Consider the following 12,919-nt stretch of genomic DNA (forward strand, 5'->3'; position numbering starts at 1 on the left):
TGCATTGAGAACTATTTACTTGTTTTGTTTACTAATATTTTATAATAAGTAAATTACCCTCCTGCCTCTTCCCATAAGATGATGGGGAAAACATCAAAAACATTGAGATTCATTTTTTGTGGTATACAGATTTTTAAAAAATTAACTTATGCCCAGTTTCTAAACCATCTAATGTAAAGATACATGCATTTCAGGAAATTATGAAAGTAAACGTCAAAGAAAACCAACTAAGAAACTTCTTGAATCCAATGATTTAGACCCTGGATTTATGCCCAAGAAGGGGGACCTTGGCCTTTCTAAAAAGGTATGTTATTTTTGTAAGTTCTAAAAGAAAGAAACTCAGGAAATGAGGAATTTAAAAAATGACATTTTGAGTAGTAGTTATAACATCGATGTATGTACATATAGAAATTAGTGTGTCTGTCAGCAGGCATACATGATCTGAGAGTTCCTACATGAAAGACTGTTTTACAGTTGTGTGATCATGTATGTATATAAACTGGTTTCAGGTTTCCTTTCCAAGTGAAAAAATTTTTTAAATGCATTGAAGATTAAGTTTGTGTTTGTTATGATTTCTTTTCTGGGTTCAAATCCTGTTTTCTACTAAACTACTATCTCAAGCACCACTAGTCTTCTGTATCCTATTGCCGTGTCGTCGTAGCCCTTTTGTTTTGTTTTTTTTTTTGAGACAGGGTCTGATTCTGTCACCCAGGCTGGAGTGCAGCAGCATAATTTTGGCTCACTGTAATCTCTGCCTCCCAGGCTCCCCAGTTAATTTTTTGTATTTTTTTTTTGGTAGAGACAGAGTTTCAATTGTTTTTTTTATGTGATGAATACATTTTGTGTTTTATTTAAGAAATCTAGTGTGATGGCTGGGCGCGGTGGCTCATGTCTGTAATCCCAGCACTTTGGGAGGCCAAGGCGGGCAGATCACTTGAGGTCAGGAGTTGGAGACCAGCCTGGCCAACATTGTGAAACCCTGTCTCTACTAATAATACAAAAAAAATATATATATATATATATATATATATTTTATATATATATTATATATATATTATATATATTTTATATATATATTATATATAATATATATATAAAAAATATATATATTTTATATATATATATCTGGGCGTCGTGGTACCTGCCTGTAATCCCAGCTATTCGGGAAGCTGAGACGGGAGAACTGCTGGAACCTGGGAGGCAGAGGTTGCAGTGAGCTGAGGTCACGCTGCTGTACTCCAGCCTAGGTGACAGAGCAAGACTCACTCTCTCTCTCTCAAAAAAAAAAAAAAATTCCCTGATATTTATCCTCACCCTCTCTCAGATTCCCAGTGTCTTTGAAGTATTAATTATACTTAATAACTCTTTGTCACTGTTGAATTTTTACTTTTGGGGAGGGGGGTTGCCATTGAATTTGGGACCAGAGCAAGAGAAAATCAGAATTATTGGTTATGGCTAGCACTAAACTCTGGAGAAAAGTGTCCTCTTGTCTGTTTGGGAGTCTATCCTGCCATCTGACCTGGCCTACTTCATTGTTGAAGTCCTGGTTACTCTGAGGTATATTTTGTCGTAAGGCTAAAGCCATGATTCAGTTCCATTTTAGTTTACCAGGCACACCACCACACTGTCTGCAGGTGGATTAATCAGTATGTCACAGGTGTATTAATCAGTATGTCAAACAGAATGAGAAATGATCTGTTCTGGTAGTGCTTTAAGGGTACTCTGGCTTAATGTATATCCACACTAGACTATATACACAAAGTAAGTTACTAGCATCTTAGTCACATCCTCTAAGAAGTTCTTTGGTCTTTTTCATTCTAAACAGAACAGTTTGATTTTTATTCATATGGTATGATTGTTGTGTGTGTGTGCGTGTGTGTTTGTGTGCGTGCTGTTAATTTTATTTTAAGTTATAAAATTGATCATAATAGAAATGAGAATATTTCCTGCATTATTCTCTGACTGTAGTTTGGGGAGCATTGTAATTATTTTGTTCCACAGCTTTTGGGTAACTGTTAAACAGTGAACTAATTTGTTATCTAAATAAAATGACTGCTATTTTAAAAAAAAATTACGGAAATGTATTTTGTGATTTGTCTAGGAGTCTCGTTTTGTTGAATTGGATACCTAACATTTGCCCATTCATTTTACTTGACATGGTTAGACTTCTGATATATACAGAACATGAAGAGAATTGCAGTCTTATGGTTTATTAATATGATAAAATGAGCATTCAGAAATTCACAACTGTATTTTATCTTGTTTAAGTCCCGAACATTAGGAACTCTACAGCAAGAATGGCCTTTATTATTTATTTATTTATTTGAGACAAAGTTTCACTCTTGTTGCCACAGCTGGAGTGCATGGTGCATTCTCGGCTCACTGCAACCTCCGCCTCCCAGGTTCAAGCAATTCTCCTACCCCAGCCTCCCCAGTAGCTGGGATTACAGGGATATGCCTCTATGCTCGGCTAATTTTTTATATTTTTAGTAGAGACGGGGTTTCTCCATAGTAGTCAGACTGGTCTCGAACTCCCAACCTCAGGTGATCTGCCTGCCTCAGCCTCCTAAAGTGCTGGGATTACAGGCATGAGCCACCACGCATGACTAGAATGGCCTTTATTATACTGACTTTTTGTAACCACTAAATGTTGTTTTACAGTTATGATGAAGAATATTATCATTCTTGTAGGAAAAGACATTTGCTTGGGATGGAACTGATTCATACAAGTATTAGTAGTGGGTGAATAAAATGTTTGGCTCTTGATTAGACTCCTGATGTTGAGTATTTGTTTTGAGTTTTAATGTTGCTTTAATTTGGATTGATCTGAAGTCATTTTAGGTTGGCATGCCATTCAGTATTTTAGAACTGTTTAATATACAGTTCACCAAGTAAACAGGTCTGTGTTAAATCTAATAGCTGTGAATACAATTGTAGGAAGATGGATTATTCTTCTTTTTTTTTTTTTTTTGGAGACTTGCTCTGTCTCCCAGGCTGTAGTACAGTGGTGCGATCTTGGCTCAGGGCAACCTCCGCCTTCCCGGATTCAAACAATTCTCCTGCCTCAGCCTCCCTAGTAGCTGGGATTACGGGCGTGTGCCAGCCACTGTACCTAGCTAAATTTTGTATTTTTAGTAGAAATGGGGTTTCACCATGTTGGCCGTGGTTGGCCAGGCTGGATTCAAATTCCTGACCTCAGGTGATCTGCTCTCCTCGGCCTCCGAAAGGGCTGAGATTACAGGCATGAGCCACTGCACTCGGCCAGGAAGATGGATTTTAAGAACAGGGTGGACTGCCATAAAATTGAGCCTGTACATACCCCTTCTCTTTCTCCACTTCAGTCACGGAAAGCATTGTGTATCTAGTCTATATGTTGGAAATTTCTGGCAAGTCTTTATTTTTTCTTAAGGAGTATGTGGTGTTCACAGGTCTGTTGGAACATTTTTTTTTAAAGACGGAGTCTCGCTTTTGTTGCCCAGGCTGGAGTGCAATGGTGCAATCTTGGCTCACCGCAGCCTCTGCCTCCCGAGTTCAAGCAATTCTCCTGCCTCAGCCTCCTGAGTAGCTGGGATTACAGGCATGTGCCACCACCCCTGACTAATTTTGTATTTTTAGTAGTGACGGGGTTTCTCCATGTTGGTCAGGTTGGTCTTGAACTCCTAACCTCAGGTGATCCACCCTAGCCTCCCAAAGTGCTAGTATTACAGGTGTGAGCCACCGTGCCCAGTCTTTTTAAATCTGATTCCTTTCCCCCTGAAGTTTCTGTTCAACCCTTTACTATGGTCATGTTGATGTTTTTAATTGCTAAAACAAGTCAAAATTCAATATCCGTGGCAGCTGACAATTCAGACTTTGGCATATAAAATAAAGGGTTTATTTTTTAATTCCTCTGTAAATGGTGTTGTTTTCACTTATTTGTAGTGCTATGAAGCTGGTCACCTGGAGAATGGCATAACTGAATCTTGTGCCACATCTTATTCAAAAGATTTTGGTGGAGGTGAGTATTTTTGAGATTTAAAAAATGTAATGCAGTAGTAAGTTTGAAGTGCTTTGTCTGTTAACCATAAAAATTGTTACATGTGTAAACCAGACCAGTGAGGTACAAGTTTTAAAACTGGTTTGCCCAAAATCTGCTTCCTCAAACAGATAAAATATTCATAAATTGAACATCTACCAGGGCTTTTAGTAGGAATGCTACCTGTAATCTTGCTAAAGCATTACAGAGAGTTAGGTTATTATCTGTAGTATTCCTGTTTTATAGAAGAAATGTGAAGATGAGCAAAGAGTATCATGGGAATATTATATTTCATGTGGCCTACGATTATTAAATTTTCTAACAAGTAAATCTAGCAATATGTTAGCTTATTTTAGCCATGTGGCCATTGTAATCCCATAGGTTGCTCAATTTGCTTGTAAGATTTAAAAATAAGCTGCTTTCAAAATAATATCAGGCCGATCATGGTGGTCCACAACTGCAATTCCAGTGTTTTGGGAGGCCAAGATAAGATAACACTTGAGGCCAGGTGTTCCATCCAGACCAGGCTTGGCACTTAGTGAGACCCTGTCTCTATCTACAATTAAAAAAAAAATAAGCTAGGCATGGTGGTGTATTTCTATAGTCACAGCTACTTGTTAAGCTGATGTGGGAAGATCCCTTGAGCCCGAGAGGTTGTGGCGACAGTAAGCTGTTGCTCACACCAGGCACTGTAGCCTGGGCAACAGCGAGAGACCATGTCTCTTAAAATAATAGTAGTAATAATAACATCAGCTCTTTTCCTGTATTTTTATATTTCATTTTTGAAATAAAACCTACAACATGAACTTTATCCATTATAAATTTTGTTGTAAGTGTTCCAACTTATGAGAATTTCAGACCTTTCTGTTGTAATCATACTATCTCTTCTTTTAGTGTTAGGCTGCAAGCAGTTTTGATGGCAGAGCTTCTCCAACTCAATCAGGCAGTCAAAAAAGCTCATTGAGGCAGTCTTCAAAACTCCATCTTTCATATTGTTAACTAGCATAAATATCCTAGAATGTTTTAAGAAATATCTCTTAGATTCCCCTTGATGTTTCTGTAACACTGTTGAAATGTGTTTAATGGAAAGTGCAGGAGGGACTAGAAGAATTTCTCTCTCTGGTTTTTTTTTTTTTTTGGTTTGAGACAGAGTCAGGCTCTGCCGCCCAGGCTGGAGTACAGTGGTGTGATCTTGGCTCACTGTAGTCTCTGCCTCCCGGGTTCAAGCGATTTTCCTGCCTCAGCCTCCTGAGTAGCTGGGACTACAAGTGCATTCCACTACACCTGGCTAATTTGTTTTGTAATTTTAGTAGAGATGGGGTTTCACCATGTTGGCCAGGATGGTCTCGATCTCCTGACCTCATGATCCTCCCGCCTCGGCTTCCCAAAGTGCTGGGATTACAGGCATGAGCCACTGTGCCCGGCCTCAACTCTCCATCTTAATCCTTTTTTTTTTCTTTCTCTTTTTTTTTTTTTTTTTTTTTTGAGATGGAGTTTCGCTCTTGTTATCTAGGCTGGAGTGCAGTAGCGCGATCTCGGCTCACTGCAACCTCTGCCTCCTGGTTTCAAGTGATTCTCCTGCCTCAGCCTTCTGAGTGAGATTACAGGCATGCACCACCATGCCTGGCTAATTTTGTATTTTTAGTAGAGACAGGATTTCACCATGTTGGCCAGGATGGTCTCGATCTCCTGACCTCATGTGATCTGCCGACCTCAGCCTCCCAAAGTGCTGGGATTACAGGCTTGAGCCACAATGCCCGGCCCTTAATCCATAAATCATATAGTGATTTATATTATTGTCTCCAATCTCGAAGTCTAGGGAGTGGTATCTTTTCATGACTAGTAAAAAGCATTTCTCTTTCATCTATAGGATTTAATTCCTTTGAGGAACTACAAGATTTGTCATTTCAATCATATAATTTAAAATTTCTGTGATAACCTGTACACTTATTATTAATCTATATGAGGGAGAAGTTACATATATGTAGCCATTTCCCATCTAGTTATGTCATCATGAGTTAGTCTCAATTCTTATTTCCCCCGTTTTCCTAATCCACAAAGCTAGAGAATTCAATGAGTTTTAAGGTTGGTTTTTATTCTATCAATAAGATAAGAGATTTTGGACATGTGTGTTATTAGCCAGCAAATAACACCTATTTTCCTGTCATAGGCACTTCCAAGATATTTGACAGACCAAGGAAGCGAAAACGACAGAGGCATGCTGCAGCCAAGATGCAGTGTAAAAAAGTGAAAAATGATGACTCGTCAAAAGAGATTCCAAGCTTAGAGGTAATACTCAGTTCCTGATCTTTTCACCTTCTACAGAGAAGCTACATTTCACACCAGAGGCCACGTCCCTCTTTCCCTTGAGTTTTCTTAAGAATACTGTTCTACTGAAATGGCTGATGGCCATAAGGAATCTTGGAGGGAAAGTACAGCCTTATCCTAATAATGAGGCAAGGCATGTATTGCAACTGTCAATATGGTCTTTTTAAAAGATCATCACATCCTATGCTGTAGATGTCCAATCAGGTATCTAATTGTTTCATCGTTAAGTAAACTTGTAAAACCAGAGAGCACAATATCAAGTCAATATGTGATCTGAAGGAACTTATATACTGCCCTATAAAAGTTGAGACTGGCCAGGTGCCGTGGCTCATTCCTGTAATCCCAACACTTTGGGAGGCCGAGGTGGGAAGATAAATTGAGGTTGAGAATTCGAGACCAGCCTGGCCAACATGGTGAAACCTCATCTCTACTAACAATATAAAAATTAGCTGAGTGTGGTGGCATGCGCCTGTAATTCCAGCTAATCAGGCAGAGGCACAAGAATCACTTGAACCCTTGAGGCAGAGGTTGCAGTGAACCGAAATCATGCCGCTGTACTCCAGCCAGGTGACAGAGTGAGACTCTGTTTTAAAAGAAAAAAATTGAGACTGCTGGCTGGGTGTTGTGGCTCATGCCACTCAGCTCTTTCGGAAGCTAAGGTGGGAGGATCATTTGAGAACAGGATTTCAAGACCAACCTGGGAAATACAGTGAGACCTTGACTCTATTTGGAAAAAAAAAAAACCAAGTTGAGACTGCTGTGATTAGCGGGGAGATTTACTTGCTTATTTCTTGAGACCATCAGCTACTTAATCTTAGGACAATTTTTATGAATATCGGCCTTCAGGAAACAAAAGATTTAAAACGATTTACTTGCAAAGCATCAGTGCAATCATTGATATTATCTCTGGGTTTCCAACTCAAGTTAAAAGAGAGTTAGAAGTCAGGTCAGCATCACACGTTATGATGCAGAATGTTTCTTTCCAGGACAATTTGAATAGAATGCCCAAGAGGGGCATTATTTAGGAAACACTGATCTTGGAAGGACAAATAAGTAATCAAATAAACTTAAGAATGTTTTCTCTCCCTTAGTGAAACCTTAAAATGGAACAGCTCAGAAAGTTCCAGTGGAACATACAGCCTCAGAGCAGTTAGTGGCAGGGCATGAGGCGCCCACTACCCGCCCAATCACAGCAGGGTTAGAACTAACATTGCATGCAGTCCGCCCGAGTGATTGGCTGAACATCTGTAAGTGCTTAATGGCTAGACAAATAGCAGCCCAGAGGGAGGGGGTCAAATGGAAGAGACATCAATAATACAGATGTGGGACATTATTTTTTCTTTGCAAGGGAGAACTAATGCCTCACAGGACGGCCGCAAGCCCCAAGGAGACTGTTGAGGAAGGTGTGGAACACGATTCTGGGATGCCTGCCTCTAAAAAAATGCAGGGTGAACGTGGTGGAGGAGCTGCACTCAAGGAGAATGTTTGTCAGGTAGAAAAATGTTTGCCAACTTGTGTATTCATTGCATGTTCATCTTTAAAGGGAAACCCACTCCATCTCTTTGTGATGGTTTCTTGGTAGAATAACAGTGCTTTTGGATGATCCCAGTGGAGTCACTTTCTTTAAGGATTTGACCCTTTTTTCTCCCCACAAAGAAAGATACTTGGAGAAATAGTTTAGTGTTGGTGAATCACCTGCCCTTAAGGCCCATGAAGGAATATATGCCGTGAAACAAGTCTGAGATGGAATATGCGAATCTCTGGTTGCTTATTCAAATATAATTCTCCAGTACTTCTCATGGTGTCAGAATCTTTGGGTTTGTAAGGAACTTTTCAAGGGTAATTTTAGCTTTGAGATATTTTTCCTTTAATGTGGTGACTTTAGAAAGCCTACCACCTATATTGTTTTATTTAATTAATAAATATTTATACAGTATTTACTGTGTATGAAGTATTGTTCCAAGCACTTTGTAAATATTACATTATTTAGTCATCCTAATAATCTCATAAGTAGAGTTCTGTGATTATCCCCATTTTGCAGATGAGGAAACTAAATTACAGAGAGGATAAATAACTTGCTTATATTCATCAGAGAACCCTGGATTTAAACCTCAGCAGTCTGGATTTAGAATCTCCCTCTCCTTTTTTCTAACCTTTAAGCTCTGTTGGACATTGTTAAAGAGACTTTTAGTCTTTGTGAGTAGAGTCAGTGACCATTTGAGTATTTTTTTTTAATGGTCTTGATTTACCTATGTAATTCTTAAAATTTGGTGTATAAAAACTTGAAGATAGGCGATGTGCAGTGGCTCACACCTATAATCACAGTGCTTTTGGAAGCCGAGGCAGCAGGATTGCTTGAGGCCAGGAGTTCTAGACCAGCCTGGGCAATACAGTGAGACCCCTGTCTCTATTGAAAAAAAATTTGTCTTTTTAAAAAAATTAGCCAGCTGCAGTGGCTCATACCTGTAGCCCAAGAGGTCAAGATTACAGACTTTTCTTTTAAGTAAACAAAAACTTGAGGATATTAGTTCTTTATTTATTTATTTATTTATTTATTTATTTATTTATTTATTTTTGAGACCGAGTTTCGCTCCGTTGCCCACGCTGGAGTGCAGTGGCGTGATCTCTGCTCACTGCAAGCTCTGCCTCTTGGGTTCACGCCATTCTCCTGCCTCAACCTCCTGAGTAGCTGGGATTACAGGTGCCCACCATAATGCCTGGCCAATTTTTTGTATTTTTTAGCAGAGACGAGGTTTCACCATGTTGGCCAGGATGGTCTCGATCTCCTGACCTTGTGCTGGGATTACAGGCGTGAGCTACCGCCCCGGCCAATTCTTCTTTTTTAAACTGAAACCATAGGCCGAGCACAGCACTAATCTCAGCACTTTGGAAAGCTGATGTGGGTGGATCATTTGAGCCCAGGAATTTGAGACCAGCCTGGGCAACATGGTAAAACCCTGTCTCTGCCAAAAATACAAAAATTAGCCAGGCGTGACAGTGTGTGCCTGTATTTCCCTTGCTGGGGAGGCTGAGGTCATTGGATCACCTGAAGCCAGGGAGGTAGAGGCTTTAGTGAGCCATGGTTATGCCAGTGCACTCCCATCTGGGTGACTGAGAGAGACCCTATCTCACAAATAATAAATAGCAATAGATAAATAAGTTGAGATCTCTAAAAAAGTAAACTCAGGCCAGAAAATGTTATTGTTGCCAATATAATTTCTTTTTTTTTTTTTTTTTTTGAGACGGAGTCTCTGTCGCCCAGGCTGGAGTACAGTGGCCGGATCTCAGCTCACTGCAAGCTCCACCTCCCGGGTTTACGCCATTCTCCTGCCTCAGCCTCCCGAGCAGCTGGGACTACCGGCGCCGCCATCACGCCCAGCTAGTTTTTTGTATTTTTTAGTAGAGACGGGGTTTCACTGGGTTAGCCAGTATGGTCTTGATCTCCTGACCTTGTGATCCGCCCATCTCAGCCTCCCAAAGTGCTGGGATTACAGGCTTGAGCCACCGCGCCCGGCCGCCAATATAATTTCAATCCAGTTTCTTTGCCTATTATCTTCACTATTACATACTTGGACCAGATCCCAAACAACAGTGTTAATCCTCAAAAACAGTTACCCTCATTATTTACTTAGTGAGACAAGTCAGAGTGTAAACACATTTTACAAAGATCATTTAATGAAAAGATTAAAGGTAAGGTGACCCTATGGTCCTGGCTTGTCTGGATCAGTCTTTGTGTAGGTCCCTTGTGCTGTCATAATTTATTAATAGCTCTTCCTTTCACTCTCAAGTGTCCCAGTTTGAAAGATAAATTACGTGGTTATCCCAGTTGAAGAATTAGTCTATAACATTTAGTTAATGCGAAACTTTTGTTTCTTATTCACATTGTAATTAACGTTTTCCTATTTAAGTGCTGAAGGTCAATTTTTTTTACTATATATAAAAACATGTTATTGGTGCTCTGAATATGCAAAGTATAATATATAATACTATTTTTCAATTTTTACATGTGAATAGTAGATAATGGGAATCAGACGTTTGAAGATAGCTCAGACTATAGGTTGATAAAGTCCCTGGGGTCCCCTATCAATTCCAGGCTACCTTTCTAACCTTTCTCCCTAAAGCTGTCCTAGTTAGTTTTTTATTTAACCTTTAATTCTTAAGTGATCAAGACCTATTCTGTTTCTATGAGTTTTTGAAGCTAAAACTTAGTCACCTTTCCCCTTGTTCGCTTTTCATAGTAATACATGGCTTTAAAAAATATTTGGGCTGGTTGCGGTGGCCCACACCTGTAATCCCAGCACTTTGGGAGGCCAAGGTGGGTGGACCACGAGGTCAGGAGTTTCAGACCAGCCTGGCCAATATGGTGAAACCCCATCTCTACTAGAAATATAAAAATTAGCCAGGCGTGGTGGTGCATGCCTCTAATCCCAGCTACTCGGGAGGCTGAGGCAGGAGAATCAGTTGAACCCCGGGCAGCACAGGTGGCAGTGAGCCAAGATTGCGCCATTGTGCTCCCTCGTGGGCGACAGAGCAAGACTCTGTCTCAAAAAAAAAAAAAAAAAAAAAAATCATAAATCTTACATTGTTTTATTTCCTAAGCCCCTGTCTTAAGTGAGGCCCTGTCTTAGCTGAGATTATTTCAGAAAAATGATCTCTCTCTGGGATGGTTCTAGGTTTGTCCCAAAAGGGCTGTTCAGACCTTGGTGGGAGCTCTTTTGGAACTTTATGGCCCAAGTCTAGCTAGCCAGTGTCAGTTGCTTGAACCATTCAGTAGCTTTCTGGTTTATCTCTATGCTCTTTTCTGACCTTTTGACTCTTGAACTCATTTTCCATGTAGCAGTCAGAACATTCTTTTTAAAAATGAATACCTGATTTTAGCTTTCCTTTGGTAAAGTTCTCCAATGGTACACCTTTTTAACTAGAATAAAATCTACAACTACAGGCCCTTGTCTCTTTCTCACCTCATTTTCTGCCACTTTTAACCTTTGTTTACTTTAACCCACTGACACTGGTTTTACCCTTTTTTTTTTTTTTTTTTTTTTTTTGAGACGGAGTCTCGCTCTGTAGCCCGGGCTGGAGTGCAGTGGCCGGATCTCAGCTCACTGCAAGCTCCGCCTCCCAGGTTTACGCCATTCTCCTGCCTCAGCCTCCCGAGTAGCTGGGACTACAGGCGCCCGCCACCTCGCCCGGCTAGTTTTTTGTATTTTTTAGTAGAGACGGGGTTTCACGGTGTTCGCCAGGATGGTCTCGATCTCCTGACCTCGTGATCCACCCGTCTCGGCCTCCCAAAGTGCTGGGATTACAGGCTTGAGCCACCGCGCCCGGCCTTGGTTTTACCCTTGATTCTCAAACGTGGAAAAACAGATAGATGTTTTCTTTCTCTTAACAGAATTGTGAAAAATTGGGTGAGCTGCTGTTATGTGAGGCTCAGTGCTGCGGGGCTTTCCACCTGGAGTGCCTTGGATTGACTGAGATGCCAAGAGGAAAATTTATTTGCAATGAATGTCGCACAGGTAAAGTAGATATCGAATGGTCTTCCTCCAAAGAAAGTTTGAATTTTAAGTTTTTCAGGAAAGACATTTATTGGAGACACTATTTTGTGGCAACACTGGGCTAGTTGTTACAGATATAGAAATGGTGCTGTGGAGTCACTGCTTTCAGAAAAGCTACCAAGTGAATAATAAATGGGTAGCATAATATAGCGCAAAAAGCATTGTATTGGTGATACATTCAGCGTGTAATGTAAGCAAAGATGAGCTAATGCCATAGAGGAAGATATCTGTGTTTAGCTGTAAGAGAGAAAGAGAAATTGGTGTCGGGAGGGGAAGGGCAGAAGGTCCAGTAATGAAAATGTGTAAAACATTTGAGGAATATAGAATACAAGCCAGTATGTTTAGAGTTTAGGATATTTTAGTTAAGAGGCATAGGCAGTAACTATGAGGGCTTCTTGGTTACTGGTAATGTTTTATATTTCTTAATCTGCATAGTGATTACATGAGCATGTTTACTTCATCAGCTATACTCTTAGGATGTGTGTACTTTACGGTGTGTACATCATACATCAATAAAAATATTTACTAAAAAAGTTAAAAGATTATTTGTGAGTTATAATGCTTAGATTGGATTAGAAAATAGGGATAGTCAGCTGAGACCAGCTGGTAAAGCACTTCATAAAGCTGTGCTAAGTAAAGTGTTCTTTTTTTTTTGTTTTTAAATAAGAGATGAGGTCTTGTCCAGGTTGGAGTGCAGTGGCGTGATCGTAGCTCATTGTAGTCTTGAGCTCCTGGGCTCAAGCAATCAGCTTCCCAAGTAGCTGGGACTACAGCCACTTGCCACCATGCATGGGTAATATTTTTTTATTTTTTATTGAGATGGGGGTCTTAACTATGTTGCCCAGGCTGGAAAGTGTTCTCTCACTCTCTCTCTCTCTCTCTTTTTTTTTTTTAAGCATGATATGTAGATGTTACAGCATGTAAACAGTGAAGAACTCAGGGCTGGGGTATAGATCTTATGCCTGTAAGTCATTGAAGCTGCACATATGGATCATACTTCCCAAAGAAAAAGTGTCATTAGGAT

At 40.1% G+C, this 12,919-nt stretch overlaps 1 protein-coding gene across 20 annotated transcripts in view; it reads left to right on the plus strand.

The window, feature by feature from the left end:
* Positions 1–12,919, plus strand: part of NSD1 (nuclear receptor binding SET domain protein 1) — a 179,158-nt gene that overhangs the window by 118,220 nt on the left and 48,019 nt on the right. For 18 of the 20 annotated variants that reach the window (XM_045394572.2, XM_045394579.2, XM_045394582.2 and 15 more), the window contains 5 exons: positions 195–304; positions 3,922–3,997; positions 6,186–6,304; positions 7,692–7,835; positions 11,733–11,856. In XM_045394572.2, the coding sequence (XP_045250507.2) occupies positions 195–304; positions 3,922–3,997; positions 6,186–6,304; positions 7,692–7,835; positions 11,733–11,856 (573 nt within the window). Of the gene's footprint in view, positions 1–194; positions 305–3,921; positions 3,998–6,185; positions 6,305–7,434; positions 7,591–7,691; positions 7,836–11,732; positions 11,857–12,919 lie in introns of those variants that run through there. The other 2 variants (XR_012414421.1, XR_012414422.1) reach the window with 2 other exon arrangements.

Source organism: Macaca fascicularis, chromosome 6, assembly GCF_037993035.2.
Source record: "Macaca fascicularis isolate 582-1 chromosome 6, T2T-MFA8v1.1".
Taxonomy (NCBI): Eukaryota; Metazoa; Chordata; class Mammalia; order Primates; family Cercopithecidae; genus Macaca; species Macaca fascicularis.